The 22,732-nt window shown below is 36.0% G+C and overlaps 5 protein-coding genes across 5 annotated transcripts; 3 read left to right on the plus strand and 2 right to left on the minus strand.

The window, feature by feature from the left end:
- LOC104738054 lies at nt 381-2,719 on the plus strand. The gene is made up of 9 exons (XM_010458292.1): nt 381-540; nt 619-715; nt 785-909; nt 983-1,067; nt 1,149-1,278; nt 1,352-1,545; nt 1,666-1,775; nt 1,844-2,059; nt 2,145-2,719. Exons 1-9 carry the CDS (start codon nt 381-383, stop codon nt 2,717-2,719), a joined length of 1,692 nt encoding a protein of 563 aa, XP_010456594.1.
- Nucleotides 4,548-8,858, minus strand: LOC104736030 (ARF guanine-nucleotide exchange factor GNL2-like). Its single transcript, XM_010455943.1, has 3 exons — nt 8,373-8,858; nt 7,752-8,281; nt 4,548-7,668 (listed from the first exon to the last, which is right to left on the minus strand). The coding sequence occupies exons 1-3, from the start codon at nt 8,856-8,858 to the stop codon at nt 4,548-4,550; spliced, it is 4,137 nt and encodes a 1,378-aa protein (XP_010454245.1).
- On the plus strand, nt 10,956-15,638 carry LOC104736031 (outer envelope protein 80, chloroplastic). Its single transcript, XM_010455944.2, has 16 exons — nt 10,956-11,909; nt 12,030-12,123; nt 12,424-12,506; nt 12,617-12,714; nt 12,848-12,917; nt 13,173-13,266; nt 13,432-13,513; nt 13,604-13,639; nt 13,784-13,937; nt 14,027-14,167; nt 14,333-14,403; nt 14,517-14,595; nt 14,674-14,789; nt 14,902-15,049; nt 15,137-15,206; nt 15,322-15,638. The coding sequence occupies exons 1-16, from the start codon at nt 11,190-11,192 to the stop codon at nt 15,474-15,476; spliced, it is 2,211 nt and encodes a 736-aa protein (XP_010454246.1). The 5' UTR covers nt 10,956-11,189; the 3' UTR covers nt 15,477-15,638.
- Nucleotides 15,821-17,858, minus strand: LOC104736032. The gene is made up of 2 exons (XM_010455945.2): nt 17,404-17,858; nt 15,821-16,285 (listed from the first exon to the last, which is right to left on the minus strand). The coding sequence occupies exons 1-2, from the start codon at nt 17,762-17,764 to the stop codon at nt 15,963-15,965; spliced, it is 684 nt and encodes a 227-aa protein (XP_010454247.1). The 5' UTR covers nt 17,765-17,858; the 3' UTR covers nt 15,821-15,962.
- On the plus strand, nt 19,167-21,076 carry LOC104736033 (protein NRT1/ PTR FAMILY 7.1-like). The gene is made up of 3 exons (XM_019234522.1): nt 19,167-19,350; nt 19,441-20,248; nt 20,318-21,076. Exons 1-3 carry the CDS (start codon nt 19,167-19,169, stop codon nt 21,072-21,074), a joined length of 1,749 nt encoding a protein of 582 aa, XP_019090067.1. The 3' UTR covers nt 21,075-21,076.

Below are 22,732 nucleotides of genomic sequence, written 5' to 3' on the forward strand. Positions count from 1 at the left end.
CCTTTCATTCCCGAAAAAAAAAAATGGCTGCTCAAAATGATTTCACAAGTCTTGCTAACATCAAACCTTTCAAGACGACTTGGAAGATTCAAGTCAAGATTGTGCACAGTTGGAGGCAGTACACGAGTTTCTCGGGAGAAACCATGGAGATGATACTCACAGATGTTGATGTGAGTGTATTTTACAAGATTTGATAGATTAAAAACATATGTCATTTGGTTTCTTACTTTCCAGTGATATTTGATGTATTTTTCCTCTTCTTATTCATATAGGGTACTCTGATTCATGCAACAATCAAAAAAAATTTGGTTAACAAGTTTTTCAGATTGATTGCATCCGGAGAGTGGAGGATAATTGAGAATTTTTAGTTGACAAAATCCATGGGAAAGAACAGGGCAACGACTCATGCATTCAAGATGTCCATAACAAACACCACAATCATTAACCGTTGTCCTGCTATATCCGACGATTGGTATTTGGATCTGAAAAGCTTTGAAAGCATAACTGCTGATGAAGGACTTAATGACAATATCTTAATTGGTATGTATTTTCATATAGATTTGCGTATATACGAGTAGTGCTTTATGTTGCTGACTTTATAACTATGTAACGTTGTAGATGTTCTTGGTCAAGTCGTTTACATTGGTGCTATGATAACTCATGATATCAATGGGAAAATATGCAAGAGGCTGGAAGTTGTTCTCAGAGACACAAGGTGACACAAACTTTAAGCTAATATTTTGTTTTTAAATAAGATAACAACTTACTTATCTGTTTTTAACAGTGACAATTGGTTGTCGTGTACTCTATGGGGAAGATTTGCTGATACCATGTGGGCAGCTTTTGAACAAGCTGAGGAAAGAATGGTTACTTGCTTGCTTCGTCTTGCGAAGATCAATACGTTCAATGGTAATATCAGATTCTTATATTTATTTAGCTAACAAGTATACTATGTTATATTAAAATAATATATCCATCTCAGGTCAGAGATCCATATCTAATGCATTTGATATGTCATTGCTAATCATCAATGCTGACTATCCTGTTGTGCAAGATTTCGTGTCCAGGTTAATCTATTATCAAACTCAGCTGTTTCATAGTTTTTAATTTAATATTTTTAATAACCAAATATTCTGAATTAAATGAAGGTTGCCTAAAGATGAAGTAAGAATCACTGTTATTCAACCAAAAACAGTTGAACCAAAAACTGATAAGAAAGTGGACTACTTTAATCGTTTCGAAAGGAAGACCATTTCTGAGCTACTTGAAACTTCAATGGTAAGTTATATGTGTATTTGCAAAATTATTTACGGTATTAAGTAATAATCAAATTTACCTACTGTAATCATAGGAAGGGAAGTTTAAGATAACTGCTGCAATTTTCAATATCGACATGGATTATGGTTGGTATTACTTCACTTGTGTCAAGTGTGACAAAACTGTCATGTTGGTTCCCAAGAAAGAGAACGACCCTAAAACAAAGATCAAGAAACGCCTGTTTAGGTGTAAAGTGTGTAATGAGAACACAACTAATGTGCAGCCTAGGTAATAATCATGTTTATCGATTACTCTATTGAAATCAATTTTTTGTGTTGAGTTAATAGAACATACTATATGAGCCGATTACTGATTAAACTAACCCAGATCTTTACTTATTTCTAAAAGGTACAAGTTGATTCTCTCTGTTATGGATCACAATGCTGAAACCAAGCTAATGTTGTTCGACAATAATGCTCAACTTATCGTGAATCAAACTGTGGGAGAGATCTTGGCAGGCAATTTCCATGATCTTGGCAGGCAATTTTCAGAGTGGATCCTTGCAGTTGGTGATGGAAAATCTCAGAGCCTAATGATGGAGAAGTTATGATTGATATTCCTGATGAGTTTCTAATAACTGATGCTAATGATCCTATTGAAGTAATTAGCAGAGAGGTTTATGGGGATCCTAAAGCTTTAAAGGATGAAAAAGATCCAAAATTTTATCAAGAGAGGGCTATTTTGTATACAACCAATGAAGATGTAGGCATTATCAATGAATATATGCTCGACCAACTAGAAGGTTAGTATTCTTACCAAGTTTGATGGTTTTATAAATCTTCTTTAATTTATATTCAAATTCATAAATCACATTATTATGAATGTAGGTGAAGAACGAATTTATCTCAGCTCAGATTCTATAGATCCATCCAATCTTCGCTCAACAACCAATCCTGTGTTGACCCCGAAGTTCTTAAACAATATTAAGGTTTCTAGAATTCCAAATCATAGAATCAGGTTGAAAGTAGGATGCCCTATTATGCTACTTAGAAACATAGATGCAAGAGGTGGCCTAATGAATGGTACGAGGTTACAGATTAAACAAATGACAGAGTTTGTATTGGAAGCTATTATTATCACAGGTGATAGAGTTGGAGATAAAGTCTTGATTCTGCGGATACTGCTAACACTGTCAGACACCAAGCTTCCTTTTCAGATGCGGAGAAGACAACTCCCATTAGCTGTTGCTTTTGCCATGACCATAAATAAAAGTCAGGGACAATCTCTCGGCAACGTTGGTATTTATTTATCCAGACCATGTTTCTCTCATGGGCAGTTGTATGTTGCTATCTCTAGAGTTACTTCTAAGAAAGGATTAAAGATCCTTATTGTTGACAAAGATGGGAAACCGCAGAAGAGGACAATGAATGTAGTATTCAAAGAAGTTTTCAAAAACCTGTAGCTTATATCGGAGAAAGCATATTGGATCATGCGTATTAGGTATTTATAAGAATCTTTGAACTTAAATATAAGCATTTCATTTGTTTCATATTGATATATGTTTCCGACATTTAATTTTTGTTACAGGGGTTGTCCTTTTAACAGGTACTTTACAATAAGAAGCGATGAATGATGAAAACACTGATGTTTTCATCATTAAAATTTTAAAAGATTGAAACAGAGGAAGGCTGAAAGGAGGAAAAGAATGTGACAAGAATCTGGATATCATTTGGTTGCAATCATCTATCCGTGATTTCTGAATTTTATCTTACTACTTTGGGAACTTTGATTTGTTTTTGAAGTTTTTATTTTCTATGACTATATGATTATGCACAAGGAAAGAGTTTTTCATATTTGAAAAGATTGTAAAACTATAGTCTATTCAATTCTAAACAGAGACTTATGTTCTGTTTAAGTGATTTCTAAACATTTTCTTAAGAAGTAGCTAAAAAAGAAAATAAAGTTTAGAATGACTAACCGATAAACGGAGTTATCTTATTCGCAGTTTTATGGCGACACACCGTACTTCTAACCATGTTGAATGATGAACCTGCATATAGCATAGTTTGTTAAAACAGACCAGAAAAAACCAGCAAGCATTACATATCAAAACTATCAAATAGAAAATTATAATCGATTGGATTGAATATACAGCTTAATGGATTAACAAAGTCTTATCTGTAAATATCTTCTTCCTGGCTATTTTTGTCTTCTATTTGGTTCCATTTTTCCCTATACTAAAAGAAAGAAATGAAATCAGACAAACACCCAAAATTATTGAGTTATAAAGAAAACATGTAATAAGAAACATAAATATGATCTAATGTAACAAACAAATTTACAAGGAACTAAAATGATCTAAAAATAGTATTGGATAATATCAATATTTTCTTCATTTTGCCAGGCAAACATAACAACAATTTCACACATCAGAATCATATATTAAACGAATCTAACTAAAACAAAGATCCAGAATTGAGTACGGCTATGATATTATCCACAAATTAACAACGAAAACTTGCAGAATATTACAGAAACTTTTTTGATAAATTCATTCAAATTTTGAATAAGAAAATTTGAATCGTCTGAATCAAACAGCGAACACAAATACCAATCTTGGCTTACCTAATTCGTTTTGGGTTCTTTATTTGCTTCAACTTTCAGATGGATTCGATGCTAATGAAGATTGACTCAAAGATTTTGGTTGTGTAAATACAACCGATCGGTTTCTACTGTAAAAAATAGAATCTTCTCCTACACATTCCTTTTGTTTCGTATTCCCCAGAAAAAGAGCTTCTATGTGGGCCATTAAATACATAAAACGAGGCCCATATTGCTCATGTCCAACAATTATATAACATGTTTTATTGACCACGATTGGGCCTTATTTTATTTAAACCTGATCCAGTATAGTAAACAAACCTGAGGAAAGTTTATATAAATAATTAAACATAAATACAAAATTAAATAATGAATAATACATACTACAGACATTACTACCACTAAATTTTAATTTACAATATGGATAAGATTGTAAGAAAAATAATTTACATAACACTATCAACAAGTTCAAAAAAATAAAAATTCAGAATAATAACAAGATATATATTTCTTTTTTTTTTCAAAAATACTAATTTATGAAAACATCCCCGCATGTATGTGCGAGTTCTAATCTAGTTACCACGCTTGGAATTCGTAGAAAACATAATGAAAATTTCATTGGCTTTCTTAAAGCTAATTTACAAATTATAATTAAAACAGAAATTATATCTATATACAGTAGTACAAGTCTAAATCTCTTCATCGGGAAATAACTTATCCTTGAGTGATGGAGCAATCCACTGGATTTGAATATAAGTAATCTCCCATAGGTCATCTTCTTCCTTCTGCAGTAGAATCTCTTTCTCCTTCATGGTACCGATCATTGTGGTCAAGAGTTCAGGCACAACTTCTTGAAGTTTGTTGTCTCCATACTCTCCCAAATCCGCCTTCATACACGTATCCATTCTCCTCAACACTCCTAACCAAAAGGTTCTAAACTCAGCACTTTCTACAATCTGTTCCAAGTAAACCAAGTAGACGTTCATGAGCATTTTCATCGCTATCTTCAAAGTCCCTTCCATGCTTCTCATCTCTCTTTCCGCATTTTCCCGCCTTGAATAGTCTAGAAGCTTCTCATGCAAGTCATCAATTGTTGGGAATATGACATGGTCGATGCAATATATACACCCCGAGGGCGTAAATCCAAGATCTTCATGGCCCATGTTGAAACTTTTTTCAAGAGACGTCACTGCTTTGTTTCTTATCTCTTCTCGGCGTGCAAGGGTCGTTTTTCGAAAAGCCTCAGAGATTTTTAGGAAAAGATGATGAACAAAGTTAACCCCTCTCAAGCTGTTTTCTTCCGTAGATGATGAACTGCTTGTGTTACTCGCCGGACTGTAGCTATTTGAAGTATCAGAAGAGGCTGTTTTGTACCATTTTATCAGCATTGTCACTGACTCTGCCATGAGATCCAATATTCTCAAGTTCTTCTCAACAGAACTATTTCTTAGAGCAACAAAACTGAAGGCACAATCGATGCAATAAGCGTAACTTGACTGTGAGAGATGCGTCGCGTTAACCGACATTAAACTAATGAGAGCATCGACGGCTTGGTCTTTGGTCTCTGGATGTCTTCCACATAAAGAAAGTAGTTGTAAAACAGTTTTCCACCCAATGTTGGTTTGCAGATTACCAGAATAGTTTGTAATGATATTGCTAACAAACTCGGTTATTGAATCGTAACATGTTTCGATAATTTCTTTATCTATCTTCCACATTAACGTTAATGACCTAAAAATCAACTCCTCTGGTAGATGATCTTGAAGGTTAGAAGCAAGAATCTTGATGCATACCTTAAATAAACCTGGAATCCCTTTTTCAACAAACGGAATGGGTGAAAAGAGCGGGAAATTTGCGACATTGAGTAGATATTCATGGTAACTTGGCCAAAACATGTTGAACCGGTGGATGTTAGACAATGCAACAGCTATGATCAAATCCCAACAGAATTTGACCGTCTCTTCCTCCTCTATCGCTGTACTAAACTTTTGTCCCTTTCCAGCAGCTGCGTAGATTAAAGAACGGCCTAGATTCAAGACCGCAACATCTGGCAACATCGAGCTCTTGCTAAATATTTGACCAATTCTGCATTGTTTGATGACTTTAAGATTTTGTTCAAACTCGCTCATTCCAAGAGCCACAGATTCTTCCACACTATCTAATGCCAAGAAGTGTGAGAACCGACCCATAAGACTAGAACCTTGTCTTCTGTTAAACTTTGTGTCTTGGTTCAAAGAATTGTTTATGTCAGGTTCTGATCCACCATTATTTAAGGTCTCATCATCTGTTGTCTCAAACTCAATGACAGACTGTGGAAGAAGTTGAAGCTTTCTGAGTTTCAAGAGGCAGTCCACAATGTTCCTCCACCCTCCTCTGATAGAATCACCGAAGTTGTTAGCGAGTGTGAAAACCGCTAGAGTAGCCATTCTTGGTTTCATATCGTGACTAAATGCGAATAGAGTTTCTTCTGGTGTAGTGTAAGGGTTTAATAACGTTGTGAATTTACAAAAAGAAGCGATGAGCTCATCAAGAATGTCTTCAAGTCCATATTGAGCAACTCTAGCTATAGAGATCATAGCATCAACACATTCATGAAGCACTTCATCATCATCTGAATGCTCAAAGAATGCAGAAACAGCTGCTATTGATGGACCTGCAATGGTTGCAAACATATCTCTTCCTATTCTTCGATCGAACTGGCACATGCTAAAGGGTTGTGTAGTCTTAGTTCGGTTCATTAGCTCAATCCATCTGTTTGGATTCAGTTCCACCGGCCCTGAATGCGTCGATAGAGCAAATGCGTTGGTTGCAATGGATTGAAAAAGCTCTGAGAGGTATTCTCTTGGAAGGTCATTTCCCGCGTTAATCGCTCGGTTATTGCGTATAAACTCATCTTCTGTCATTTTCTTCCTAACTTGAGGATTATGTTGATCTGTGTTGAGCATTATAAGCGAGTAACACAAAATATGAACAGTATCTTTGCTTGCAAAAATATCACATGATTGTTGTTTGTAGAATCTCTCAGAGAAAGCTTCAATCATACGTTCAATCTTTTGCGACTCTCCCGGTAGCCGAAACGACCCAAGAAATGTCCTCAATGCGGTATCAAGATTCATACCCGTGAACTCAAATGTATGTGTAAAGCGTCTTAGAACACTAAGATGAAATTCTTCTGGATCTCCAAGGTAATCTCCGATCATTGTCTTATCCAAACCCGGTGTAAATCTGAAAAATGAAGCTAGAGCCATTGGATCAGGAGGATCTGAGACTAAGAAGTTATAGTTCAAATACTCCAAACCCTTTTTCTCATCTCTGTTGAAATGATTTGCAGCGATAGCTAGCTTCCTCTTTTGCACTTTCCTAACTCTTATATGATCCACCCATGTCTCAAAATCTTCTTTTGGCTTTTCTATCCAAAATGGTATGTACTCATGAATCTCAACAGGGCTTGGCTTTATAACATTGGATTGATCATTTTCTTCATCACCTTCATCTTCTTCTTTATCCATATTTTCAGCGATGTTGTGAATCAAGATCACAAGACCTTCAAAGGCTTGGATTTGTAGAGAGGTTAAAGGACCAGAGGTAGGGAAGGTGTGCCTGCATAGAACTTTTCCGGTCTCTTCGAAAATATTACGACACATTGGATCACAATCATAGTTAACATAAGCTTCAACTATGAAAGCGGGTTGTCGACAAAAGTTGATTAGCCCTTCAAGAGCAACTTCTTGTAACTGAAGGAAGCCTGTGAGAGCTGTAACTTTCAACAACACGAAGGAGAAGAAAGCTTCAAGTTGTAGCCTCATGAACCTAATAAATCAACTCATTGTTAAACTAAGTTGATAAAGAAAAACATACTTAGGTTTAAATGTAATTAAAAACAGAGGACTTACTTGCGAAGGAAGTGATAGATATTGAGTATACAACTAGAGATCATAGATAACACGAGAGGGCTTGAAGAAGCTCCATAATGGATCAAATGGTGAAACAGATCGTCTTGAACCATCCTAAGAAGCTTCGGATGTTGCCCGATAGCATCACCACTTAATTCAATCGCGCTATTGATTAAAACTAAAGCAAAAATCTGGACATCTTCATCGGCAGTGTGAACATTTGTCCCTTCAGAGTTCTCGACAACCTCAACTACATTGAGCAAAGAACATAAGAAATGGAAAATGTCGATGCAACATCTGATTCCATATCCGCCACTCATGTCGATTTCATCAGTATCAGATTCTGTATCCTCACCACCTTCATCTCCCCGGACATCAAAATCAGGTAATCTAGAGAAGATGATCTGAATCAGCTCGTGCATTGCGTATCTTCCATTTCGTTGCAACAAATCTCCTCTCCCAGAAGATTGTTGTACCACTTGGAAACATGTATTGACGATTGTGCAAACCGCTTGATCTTCTAATAAATCCTGTTTTATTCATAACTCATTAACATGTCTTTTTTTTTTTTAAGACTTAGAAGGAGAAAAAAAAAACAGTTTTGAGGAGGAATGAACGTACGGATGATGGATGCTTCATGATTCCTATTAAAACTTGAAGAATCCTCATCATCACAGCATCTTCGGAAACCAAATCTGTTTTCTCCAAACGACAACTAGTAATCCCCGAAACAATTGAGTTCAAAGCATCTTTAGCACCAGGTGTTTTCTCATCGAAAATCTCGATTTTAAGTATCTTTAAGATGGACGAAAGGGCAACGGCTGTGGCACTAGCCGGGATCTCATCGCTTTGAATAACTTCAAGGAAAGGAGATAAATAAACCGAAGGATCGATGGTGCGCCATTCCTGCTGAGGATTAAAGATAAGGGCTCTAAGAGATTTTAAAGAGTGTTGGACAGATGAATCACAGTGGTCTGTTTCTTGAGGTGAAAGGTAACTTTCAGCAAGGGGTCTACGAATGACTGCAAGAACTGCACCAACCTCCGTGTTGAGCATGCATGATATGCCTAGCTCTTTTCGCTTTGCTTTCACCGCAACTCTTTCCATATCGCATGTTACCATATTCTTCTTACCAACATAAAAGAAAATTATTTTACAAACTGCGTTCTTCTTTCTATTTATTTGTTTTTGTACGGTGTTGCCTTCATAGTGCAAATCCCCAAACTATATTTGGTATGTAAATTTTAGTGGCTGAGACGTAGTGATGGGTGAGTTTCAAACCATTTGTCTTCGCATATACAGAAAACCTACATCATTACCCACCGTCAATTTCTCAATGGCTTAAAATAGAAATCAATGTAAGAAATATAAAATAAAAATTAAGACATTATTTGGAGCAAACGTATGTATTTCGTTACGTCTTAGTATTTCCAAGATTATATTCATATACCACCAAAATTATGTACTCTGATTATTTCTTCCATACTTCTGTTCTGTCTATTCTGTAGGGAGAACTTTTGATGGCTTTCGATATATAGCACAATTTGAGCTTCTTCTAATATATTATTAATATTTATAGTTTAAATTAATTTTGAGAAACTCATCATATATTTATTGAGTGATGAGATACCCATCAATATAGTATTTGTATTTTAAGTAAAAATCTTATATTTATATTTCTTAATAATTTTTTTTATAAACATATCAAATTAAATTTTAAGTATATTCAATTGCATTAATCAATTATATTTATTTATAAAAGTTAAAAAAAATAAATTCATAAATTTTAATAATTTTGATAGCAATAATATTGTCATAAAATTACATAACACAATTAAGTATAAAATTATATCTCTTATTTAACACAAGTAAGCACAAAACTACTTAGTATAAAATTATATAAAATTAAATTAAATTTTAAATTCTCTGTTCTTTAAATAATATGTTATTTTATTAACTAAAAAATACTTTAATATATTATTAACCTTAAGTAATATCAATTAAAATAATATTAATTTAGAATTTAAGTTTATACATAATGGAGATTGATATCTAGATAATTTTATTTTCTGATTTATAAAAAAATAGAAAATAACAACATAAAAACTATTTAATTAATATTTTAAACTATAAAAAATGATTTATTACAAAAAATTGTGAACCAATAAGAACATGTATATATATTTTGATGAGAAAGAAAGTTTCTTATAGGTCTCTCATTTGGGAATCATATTCTAGTTCCGTTCTTTTTTACAGCAAAATAAGTTTATTCATTTAAGTTGAAAACGATCAGGTTTTTTCTCAAGGGAGAATCTGTCAATGTAAAGGAGCTTATTTGGGGATAGAACGACGTGATCGTGCTTTTTTAGCTAGACAGTCAGTACAAATATTATTATAACGTAGAATAAAAAATAATGTAAAAAAAGAAAAAAAAAATATCTCAAAAGACTAAAATCTTCTAACTCCGATGCAAAAAACTTGCATGCTATCTATGTGAAAAAAGAAAAGTGACTCAAACTCTGTATGAAAAGGAGAAAAGCATCACCGAAAACTCTTTAAAACTAAGTAAACGCCGATTCAACCCAAGAATCCAATCAATACCACTTATGATCCATCTACCTGACAAATTAGATAATCCGTTAGGAAGGGGGAAGCCTCCGATGGAGAGTGAAGCAATTGCCGGTCCAAGATTAATTCACGGGCTCTAATTACTCGAAAGGATTATGTTTTTTGGGTTGCATGCTGAAAGATGTCTACAAAATTAATTCACGGGCTCTTGCTACTCTAGTTCCATTTACAAATTATTTTTGAAGCAATATTTGATTTAGTTTTAAGGATTTGGAGTTTGGTTATAAACTATCTTCATGTACAAAATATTTTTTTGTTATTTTGATTAGTGATTAATATTTTTTTTCTAAGAAAAAGAAAAAGATAACAACAAAGTCAAGTGTAAATCTAAGCTGCATAAAATTAGGAGTGGGTACGTGGAAGTGTAAGCGTTTGGAAGCGCGGAAGCTGATTTTTTCTATACATTAGGAAGTGGGTACGTGTTGGAAATGTATATAGTATATGTATATATAATATTAAATATAAAATTATATTAATAAAATGTTGAGACATAGGAATTAAATCATCTGTTCGGTAAGCATATATGCTTTTGGATTACGGACCAAACACAAACACAAACGCATTCACATACAGAGTGACATCAGTTGTTTTTTCGTAAATGGGCTTTTTTTCTTAATACCAAAAAAAAAAAAAATCAGAAAGATATCAAAATCTCTCACCACTTTTTCACCTTTCTTCTTCTACACCCAATTCAAAACCCTAGCTGTTAATTTTTTTTTTGTTTGTTCTTCTTAGGTTTTGTCCCAAAGCTCTACTCTTTTCTTTTTTTTAGTTTCTCACATCCTTCCTCAATTTCGTTTTCGAGTAACAATGCAAAGCCATCACGAAGAAGATGTTCACTTCTCTTCATCTTCTATCAGAATCCATTCTCCACCTTTCAAAGAACACACTTTACTCACCAATCTCCAATCCTGCTCCAAAACCTTACTCTCTCACCTCTCAAACACTCGTCACTCCCTGAACCGAGTCTTCGAATCGCTCAAGAATCGCCACGACACTCCTCCACGTCTCACCCAAACTCGACCGGTTCGTCGTTCCAATTCACCTACTCAGATGCTCAGTTCAGTCACTCAGCTTATGATTGGCAACTCTTCTCCAATCTCGTTGTCGCTGATCCAATCTTCTTCCACCCAATTGAATTGGACTGACCCAGGAGCTGAGAATACTGAGATAACCCGTGGGCTGGACTCGCCTCTGCTCTGCTGTGCCTCTCTGTCACTCACCAGACCTAACGAGTCAGTGGAAGGGAAGGATACGATACAGCAGCAGAAGGGTCACTCTGTGAGTAGAAACGCGGAGGAACGAGTTCTGATTAGTGAAGTGTTAGTAAGAACGAAGGATGGTGAGGAACTTGAGAGGAAGGATTTGGAGATGGAGGCATTGGCTGCTTTGAAAGCTTGTAGAGCTAATTCAGCGTTAACCATTCGTGAGGTACAAGAGGATGTACATAGGATTATAGAGAGTGGTTACTTTTGTTCTTGTACTCCTGTTGCTGTTGATACACGCGACGGTATACGACTGATGTTTCAGGTAATATTCTTGATTAGTATTACTCGTTTGAAAAAGAGTTATACTTTGATACAAAAAGGTCTCCTTTTTTTTTTTTTTTATGTTTTGGGATGTAAATAATTCTTATTTTCTTGCCATAAGGTAGAACCAAACCAAGAATTTCGTGGGTTAGTCTGTGAAAACGCAAATGTTCTTCCTTCCAACTTCATACAAGAAGCTTTCGGCAATGGGTTTGGTACGTTTACTCCAATTTGGCTTGTTGCTTTTCTTCTGTATTGTACTAGACTTATCGTACTGTAAAATGGATTATTTATTCATGATATCGTCAAATGTGTTAGCCTTGAATGAAAAAGAGAGATTAGGGGTAGGTAGGTAGTATGCCTAAAATGTTTCCATGCTCCAAAACAGAGTATTATTTGACGTTTCACTTAGTATACATGTAAATGATGAGGCTAGCTAGGTAGCTTCCTTGTGTTTGGTGTGTGTTTGATTGGATAGGGTAATTGTTAGTAACTGTTGGTATGAAGTTGTATAGGGAAAGTGATTAATATAAAGAGACTGGAGGAAGCTATTACATCTATCAATGGCTGGTACATGGAGCGTGGTCTTTTCGGAATTGTAAGTGTTCTTTGGACACTGTAAAGATTTTTTAAAGAAATTATTTTACATCCTGGATTCAATCTATTACGTTGTGGTTAGAATTGTAATTCTGTTGTCTGTTATTGCAGGTTTCAGATATTGATACGCTTTCTGGAGGTGTAGTAAGGCTTCAAGTTGCTGAAGCAGAGGTTAATAACATATCCATCCGATTCCTTGATCGTAAGACGTAAGCTGGTGCCCATCCCCCCCTATCGAATTTAGTTACAAATTGCAGGCAATTCTGGATGGCACAACTACCTTCCTTTTATTGCAATGATTGGATTACGATTTCATTTGATAATGGTGCTTTCTATATGTAGTGGGGAACCAACTAAAGGGAAGACTAGCCCTGAGACAATACTACGGCAACTTACAACAAAGAAGGGACAGGTATTTTTTAATCTTTCTCAGCTTAGATGTAAAGATAATTCATTGACAAAAACCTGAGCTGTATGATTATGTTAAAAACCACTTCTCACTGCATCATCTATATATGAAATCCTTTGGAGATTTTATTTTGTATTAAGGTTAATCACTCATGATGGTATCATAAATTTTGGCCTTGAAGATTTGTCTCTATGCATGAGCCTCTAAGTAGGATCTCTAAATATACATGCTGTGTAATCTGGCTTTTGGTCGATGTAGGTCTACAGCATGCTTCAAGGGAAGAGGGATGTAGACACTGTACTAGCCATGGGAATCATGGAAGATGTTAGTATTATACCTCAACCTGCAGGAGGTGAGTAAATGTATTCCTTTATTTTCATTTTGTGCTTAAGGTGCAGTAGTATAAGTTAAGAAAGTAAATGCCTTGCTTATCTTTTGGCACAATAACAGGTTTTGACGGTGTCTGATTCTGAAACTTTCTTCTTTTTCTTGTTCTGTTTATTCCTCTGATTGTTAGATAGTGGGAAGGTTGATTTGATCATGAACTGTGTCGAGCGTCCCAGTGGAGGCTTCTCTGCTGGTGGTGGGATATCTAGTGGGTAAGTTTAGTTTTTTTTTGCTACTTACAGCGATTCACTTTTTTTCTTCGATAGCTTAACGACAAGGTTTGTCCATTTCTTTTTTTGTAGCATCACAAGTGGCCCTCTATCAGGACTAATTGGAAGGTAAAATCATATGACATTGCTGTTTCTTGTAGCATGAAATTATGTATATTTTATATGTAACGATTTCTTTTTAATTCTTGCGTAGTCTGTGTGTATTTTATGAATACATTACTGATGTAATTGATGTGATTAATTTTTATGCAGCTTTGCTTATTCCCACCGCAATCTGTTTGGAAGAAACCAGAAGCTTAACGTTTCTCTAGAGAGGGGTCAAATTGACTCTATATTTCGTATAAACTACACTGATCCATGGATTGAAGGAGATGACAAGAGGACATCCAGATCTATCATGGTTCAGGTAAAACCTTTACTGGTTCGGTCTCTGTTAATTATCTCAATGAGAATGCTAAGTTGACTAATAGAATAACGAGCTTCGTGTTGTGTTAGAATTCAAGAACACCGGGGAATCTTGTTCATGGCAATCAACCAGACAATAGTAATCTCACAATTGGTCGGGTTACGGCAGGTATTGAATACAGTCGTCCATTCAGGCCAAAGTGGAGTGGTACTGCTGGACTTATATTTCAGGTATCTACCGTTCCCAATATATTGAAGTCTCTGTGCCAATCCAGAGCAATATTGGCGTTGAAGCAATTAGATTATATGTTCTTCTCGTCTCTGATTAGATCCAAAGTGGTAAACTTTATACTTTTGACTTAAATATATATCTTACCCTTCATTTTCATGTTTCAGCATGCTGGTGCTCGTGATGAACAAGGGAACCCTATCATTAAGGACTTCTACAGTAGCCCTCTAACCGCAAGGTATATATGTCCCAAAGAATGATTAGTCTTTGGTTTACCTCACTAGTTTCACCAATACTGTATTTTGGCCATATGATTTTGATAGATGCGATTTTTTATGTTTGCCCATGTAGTGGTAAGACCCATGATGATACCTTGCTAGCAAAACTTGAAAGCATTTATACTGGCTCAGGTGACCGAGGATCAACAATGGTCAGTCTGATGCCTCTGTTGGTACATTTTCCCCTTCTTTTTTTTCAGTGCCTAATTCTATCTGTCTTTGTACACCAGTTTGCGTTTAACATGGAACAAGGGCTTCCTGTTTTGCCCGAATGGTTATGTTTCAATCGAGTGACTGGTCGTGCCAGGAAAGGCATACATATTGGACCAGCTCGTTTTCTTTTTAGGTATGCTAACCTCCTTTGCTGCACATAATTTTCTTGAGCTCTCTATTCGCCTATTGGGATACGAATTCCCAAAGTTTTACATAGCTGATCTTACCTGTTTTCATGTTTATAGTCTGTCTGGTGGACATGTGGTGGGAAACTTTTCACCTCATGAAGCATTCGTGATCGGTGGAACAAACAGCGTAAGAGGTTACGAAGAGGGAGCTGTAGGATCTGGTCGGTCATATGTAGTTGGTTCGGGGGAGATGTCTTTCCCAATGGTGGGGTTTTTCTCTGAACATTCCCTAAGATCTCATTTCCCAATTGTGTGATAATATTATGACTCTTCTCGTTGCCCTATTGTGCAGAGAGGACCGGTCGAAGGCGTTATTTTTACTGATTATGGTACTGATCTGGCATCAGGAAACACCGTCCCAGGTATAGACTAGGATTTCGTTTTTTTTCCTTCTCCGTCTGAGTCTTTCCATATATGCTTGTAATAGCTTTAGAATCACATGAAACCTTCATCTTTTTTATATTTTCTACCCTTTAGGTGATCCTGCGGGGGCAAGACTGAAGCCCGGAAGTGGTTATGGGTATGGTTTAGGGGTGCGTGTTGATTCTCCATTGGGGCCGCTACGCCTTGAATATGCCTTCAACGATCAACAGGCAGGAAGGTTTCACTTTGGGGTTGGTCTGCGGAACTAAAATTTTTTTGTTTCATTTATTTTTTCTTTCTGGAAATATTTTCTCGGCCTTTGCGGTACATTCATCTGGATGATGTTTGTTAATTATGATCATTTATATCATCTTATTTAATTCACTGTTTTGTATGAATGCTTTTTATGTAGATGTTATTCATTTTATCAATCTCCCAGATTCGAGCTACAGATTAGGATTTGTATCCTTAGGATGTCATATGATCATGAGCAAGCACTTCTCGACGTAATTACAAAGCTTGAAAAAAATATGTGATGGAGAAAGTGGTAATAATTAAGAATATGAAAACAATTATTTTAGTACATAGTGGACACTGGACAGGGACTTCAAACTCAAGTAAATTTACCGGATTTGCTTATCTAAGCACTTGGAATGTTCAAGAGGTCTATCAGAAACCAGCTACTATAACATACACCAACGTAGTCTCGAAGAGGATACAATAATCATTTAAGGTCTATTTTTTAAAGTGCTATTTTACAAGGATGAAATGAAATTACATATGATACCAGTCACTTGAGAATCATATTCAGGTCCTTCCATCTGGAAATGGCTAACGCCTTCAATGAGGTGTGTTTCGGTGCGTCCCACTGCAGATCCTAGCTTCTTCTTTAGCTGGCTAACGCTAGTGAACCCGTCTTGTGTTCCCATAACAAAGAGTTTGGGTTTGGGGGATGAGAGAATGGCCTTGTGGTGCCGCCCAAACAGAATCGAGGCCATTAGGCCAAATGGGTATCCCAAACTCACATATCCCACCACTTGCTCTACTTGCTCCACCGCTGATCCTGCGATTGGTGCACCTGCAATAGAGTCATAACTTCATTTTGTTTCCTTTTACAATATACACAAGTTGGCCATGAGATATCAAATACTGTCTCAGAATATTCATTATAAAGTAATGTGATCAGTTCATCGATTACACACAGTCGATTGTATCAGAAACAGGAAGTTAGTCGGTCACTATGATCAGTATGGGTACGAGATGTATTAATGTAGTATTCATCTACAAATTACCTATTTGTTCTTGGTTCTATTCTCAGCGAGGAATAAAGGAAACCCCTGTGACAAACACGTAAAAGATGCAAGTTCACCAATATATGGAGAGTAATCCTAGAACTGAATAGTCTTTAAAAACTCCCGAAAGGATTCATTCATATCAATTGCAGTTATGCATATGTATAAGGGGCATCAAAGAGAGTTGTTCTCGGTAGATAAGAAGAACAAACGAGAATCCTATTTGGTGTTTCCAACAAAGAGAGGGAAACTGTAATATCTGATAAAGTCTACCCCAAAAGTCACCTAGACGCTCTTAATAGAATCTGTTCAAAGATAAAACAAGCTGGTTGTTTTCTCCACAGTAGACCGAACTTTCTTATTGCAGTCACATCTTCTAAAGTCATCATCTATACTCAAACATAGAACACACCAAATAGGAACAAGAAAATATGCTAAATCTAGACGACACAAATTACATCAACTAAAACCACTTAGAGATAAACAAGAGAGAAAATGGAACTTAATCTCAATATTGATATGACCAACACCAAACTGGAACAAAGTTGTCTCAGCTGATAATATCAAGTAAATAAGCAAACTCCTCATCAGCTGCCACTAACCTATAACCAATTATTCTGTCATCAATACATGGTAAGGCTAATGAGAACTAAATAAGTAGTAGCAAAAGGGTTACACTTTGAGTTAACTATATCACAAAAACCAACAGTTCAAATGCCCTCAAGCAGTATACAATGAATTCGAACTCAATTGTTACAGATGAACTTGTAAAAAACCATTACCAGATCCAACACATTAGAAACACAAATCATATTTTTTTAACTTCCAATCAAAAGTCAAACTAAAACCCAGATCAACAATTATCTCCAAAGGGGGAAACAAAACAAAAAAATGAAATCTTTACCAGCAGAAGAACCCACGAGAAGGATCCTATGAGCACCAACATTCTCACAAAGCCACCGACAAACAGCGACCACATCCTTGACCTCAGCAAAGCCCGTAAGAGTAGCTCTTCCGGTGGATTTGCCAGCACCTCTTGTATCGAAAGTAACAGCCTTGAAACCCTTTGACGCCAATTCAGAAGCTATGCCTTTGAGCAGAGCTTGACAACCACCCAGAAGCGAGAAAGGGTGGACCAATACTATTACCAGATCCACATCGTCGCTGGCTACTTGTTCGTTTCTGGGTTTGAAGATTCTTGTGTGAAGCTTCACCCCTTGTTCCGATTCAACACTACACGATTCCACTACTATGTTTGACGACATTTTTCAGACGAGGGAGAGAGAGAGATGAATCAAAGTATGAAACTTTTTGTTTTTACATCTTATATAAATCAATGTTATATTTTAATGAATATGGTACCAAAAAAAAAAAAAATAACGAAGACTGTTTAATATGAGAGAGAGTCCCCCAAAAAAAATACTGTTAGATTTCATATTTTGGTACGTCGGTCTAATGTTTTTATATGTTTTCAGTTAATTAGTTAGCATATTCCGGGGTATATAATATAAACTACCAATTAATTAGCAAATATTCTAAATTCTATATTCTGAAATATAATTTAAAATTTAATAATACTTATCCTTTTATTGACGATATTAATGACTAAAATTAGTTTATTTAAAATTGTATTTTTTTTTTCTTGAGACTTTTGTCATTTGTATTTCGTATGTTTATAGAAGAAAAAGAAATATAATGGAAAAACTAGAGTACTTCTAGGAAAAGTGAGTAAATTAACAAAAGAAGTTTGGGACCAAAGACCACTAGTCTCAGTCAAATCCTCCTTTTTCTGCCAATAATTTGGGTCAATTTGTTCAAAGAGCTACTTAGTACCAAAACTTAATCCAACCATTTAGGAGTAATCTTGTGATCAATATATATATATATATATATATATATATATATATATATTCCATTTTAAACGAAAATTATTTTGTTAATGATAAAAAAAGAAAAGAAATGAAGAAGTCTTTTGTTGTCCAACAAATTCGAAGCTTTTACTCCCATATTTTCTCAAGGTGAGTAATATTTGTAGCCTTGTAGGGCCAGTATCACAAAACAATCTCAACGACTTGATTAGGCTCTAAAACGTCTCATATTATCTTATATCTCTCTCTATATAAGAACCACAAAAGCTTCTTCTCTTAGTTACGCTTTTTGCATTGTTAGAATCACTTTAATTGGCTCTCTCTGCTGATCTGAGTTAAACTACTCGATCGATTTCACTTTGCTCAAACCGTGAGAAAGTTACAAAACACTAATCCTTGCAACCATAAATGACAAAAGGTGTTTCTAGTTTCTCTCCATCGACAGTGTTTCTCCGGCCAGTTCTCAACGTCGACACAACGTCTTCTCCTTCTCCGGAGATTGTTCGAAAAAGGTTATATATGTAATTGTTTTAGGGTTTGCTTTATTACCACATACATTCATATATATACTTTTTGGTTTCTTGCATCATATCTGAAAATAATGGTTACGCTTAATACATAAAGACGTGCGTCTTCTTCAATGAAACCTAATCAAATCTAAATTTTGTACAGATACCTAAAATGGCCTCTATGGATCCGAGAAATAATGGTTACGCTGCTCCGCTAAATGTATGTAAACAAACCTTTCACTACTCTTAAAAAATATAATTAAATAATAGTTTTTGAAAAGCTAATTTAAATGTTATATTATTATTGCAAGGAGCGGGAGAGTGCAACAAATTTGGAAGTTGCTGAAGTGGTAGAGGTGCAAGATGATCAAAGTGTGGTGTCTCATACGTCCAACGATTCCAACCTTCAGAAAAAGATGATGAAGAAAGAGGAGAAGAAGAAGGGTGGCTGGACAAACGCAATCATTTTGCTAGGTATGTCATGTAAATTATACAAGAGTTTAGTTTAATTTTTGTATGAGTTAGATATATTCTTACACAATTATTCACTATTAATATGAACAGCAAATCAAGGGTTAGCGACTTTGGCCTTCTTTGGGGTCGGAGTGAACCTGGTGTTGTTCCTAACACGTGTTATGGGACAAGGTAATGCTGAGGCTGCGAACAACGTAAGCAAGTGGACGGGAACAGTTTACATGTTTTCTCTCGTGGGAGCGTTTCTTAGCGACTCTTATTGGGGTCGTTACTTGACTTGCACCATCTTCCAAGTCATCTTCGTTATCGGAGTTGGCCTCCTCTCCTTTGTGTCTTGGTTTTTCTTGATCAAACCTCGAGGTTGTGGCGATGGGAACCTTGTCTGTAACCCTACTTCTTCACTCGGAGTTGCTATCTTTTATTTATCTGTTTATCTCGTAGCCTTTGGATACGGCGGTCACCAGCCAACGCTGGCTACTTTTGGTGCAGACCAGCTTGATGATGATCAAAACTCCAAAGCTGCGTTTTTCAGCTACTTCTACTTTGCCCTCAACGTCGGAGCTCTCTTTTCAAACACGATCCTTGTGTATTTTGAGGACAAGGGGTTGTGGACTGAAGGCTTCTTGGTGTCACTAGGCTCTGCCATTGTCGCGTTGGTAGCCTTTCTGGCCCCAACGAAACAATATCGTTATGTCAAGCCATGTGGGAACCCGTTGCCTCGTGTGGCGCAAGTCTTCGTGGCCACTGCTCGAAAGTGGAGTGTTGTTCGTCCGGGAAGCCCCCAGGATTTGTATGAAGTCGAAGGTCCTGAATCCGCTATTAAAGGGAGTCGAAAGATATTTCACAGTTCCAAGTTTGTCTTCTTGGACAGAGCAGCAGTGATTACAGAGAATGATAGGTAAACCACTCATTAATGATTTATATGATTGTGATCTTTTAATTTATGAATATTGCTGGATGCATGCAGGAATGAGACAAGGAGCAACGCATGGAGGTTGTGCAGTGTAACTCAAGTAGAAGAGGCAAAATGTGTGATGAAGTTGCTTCCAATATGGCTATGCACTATAATCTACTCAGTGATCTTTACACAAATGGCGTCTTTGTTTGTGGAGCAAGGTGATGTGATGGATGCATTTATAGGGAAATTTCACATCCCTGCGGCGAGCATGTCGGTCTTCGACATATTCAGCGTCTTTCTATCAACGGGACTCTACCGCCACGTCATATTCCCATACGTGAGACCCACGGAGCTTATGAGGATGGGGATAGGGCTGATCATAGGGATAATGTCAATGGTGGCTGCAGGGTTAACAGAGATCCAACGGCTGAAACGAATAGTCCCGGGGCAAAAAGAGAGTGAGCTCTCCATTTTATGGCAAATCCCACAGTACGTGCTTGTGGGAGCGAGTGAGGTGTTCATGTACGTTGGACAGTTGGAGTTCTTTAACGGACAAGCTCCAGACGGGTTAAAGAACTTAGGAAGCTCGTTGTGTATGGCTTCGATGGCATTAGGTAACTACGTGAGCAGTTTGATGGTTAATATTGTTATGGCTATAACCAAGAGAGGTGAGCATAGCCCCGGATGGATACCGGAAAATCTAAACGAAGGTCATATGGATCGGTTCTATTTTCTGATTGCTGCATTGGCTGCCATCGATTTTAGATGTTTCTTTATTGGTAGAAGACTATCTTTGTTACTTTTTAGAAATTCAAGTGCTTGTTAGGGTCTTAGGGATACTAAAAGCAGAGCATAATAAAATTATAGGTAGTAGTTGTTGAAAAAATCTTCTAATTCCTTTGCGTTATTAATAGAATATGCTTTGATCCTAAAATGTTTTGTTATTCTTATTCAATGTTATAACTTATAAGATTAATACCAATGAAAATCTTGTGGCAACGTTACCTAGCCTATATGATTAAAGCTAACTAATATGACATTTTTTTTCTAGCTTTTAACGTTAAAATAAATACTATCTTGCATATTCACAATATTTATTGCATATTCACAATAAATACTATCTTGCATATTCACAATAAATCTTGTGGCACCCTTGTTTTTTATTCTTTTTTGGCAAGGTTACAAACTATCTGGGTGGCTCTTTTGTAAACCTCAAACTTTTCATTAATATGAATATTCACATTCCTATCCAAAAAAATAATAATAATAATAATAATAAGTTGAAAAAGTTTGAGTCAAACTATTTACAAATTTTGAATTGAATCATGATATGTAAATAAATTTCGTAAGTGTACTCAAGTTTGGGTCGCTGTCAGTTTAACAGTAACCGATTAGTGTTCGAGTGTTGGTCCAATTTCATTCGAAGTTGACTCAATTTGGTCCACGACAACAAAAATACAGAGAAAGGCTAAGACAAAGATATTCAAAACTATAAGCGTATCTAGTGGAAATAGGAACCAAACACTAAAAAGCAAGAATTAAGGTTGAACATAATAGTACTTTTTAGCAAAGGATGTTAAAAAGTAGATAAGAGAAATTAGCTAGCTAGGGAGAGAACAAGGTGGCATAAATTTCTAAGAAGACTTGGACAATAACTTTGTGGTGTTGACGAGAGTTTAACGACAAAAAGCACTGAAGAAGCTTTTGTAGCTCAGCCGCTGCAAAGATCTGTCTCTCAACAATCATCTCCACCATCGACGTCCTGAAATCTTCGTATGGATCCTTTGACTTTTTCACCACCGCAAAACTCTCTGCCTTCGAAGAAGAGTCCGAAGAGAAGCTTCTTGAAGAAAAGAGCGTTTCTGATGAATCATCACTACAAGAAAACAAGCAAATAGCGACTGCACTATTAGTCATTATTTANCAAAAAAATAATAATAATAATAATAATAAGTTGAAAAAGTTTGAGTCAAACTATTTACAAATTTTGAATTGAATCATGATATGTAAATAAATTTCGTAAGTGTACTCAAGTTTGGGTCGCTGTCAGTTTAACAGTAACCGATTAGTGTTCGAGTGTTGGTCCAATTTCATTCGAAGTTGACTCAATTTGGTCCACGACAACAAAAATACAGAGAAAGGCTAAGACAAAGATATTCAAAACTATAAGCGTATCTAGTGGAAATAGGAACCAAACACTAAAAAGCAAGAATTAAGGTTGAACATAATAGTACTTTTTAGCAAAGGATGTTAAAAAGTAGATAAGAGAAATTAGCTAGCTAGGGAGAGAACAAGGTGGCATAAATTTCTAAGAAGACTTGGACAATAACTTTGTGGTGTTGACGAGAGTTTAACGACAAAAAGCACTGAAGAAGCTTTTGTAGCTCAGCCGCTGCAAAGATCTGTCTCTCAACAATCATCTCCACCATCGACGTCCTGAAATCTTCGTATGGATCCTTTGACTTTTTCACCACCGCAAAACTC

The sequence above is a fragment of the Camelina sativa genome, chromosome 13 (genome assembly GCF_000633955.1).
Source record: "Camelina sativa cultivar DH55 chromosome 13, Cs, whole genome shotgun sequence".
Lineage (NCBI taxonomy): Eukaryota > Viridiplantae > Streptophyta > Magnoliopsida > Brassicales > Brassicaceae > Camelina > Camelina sativa.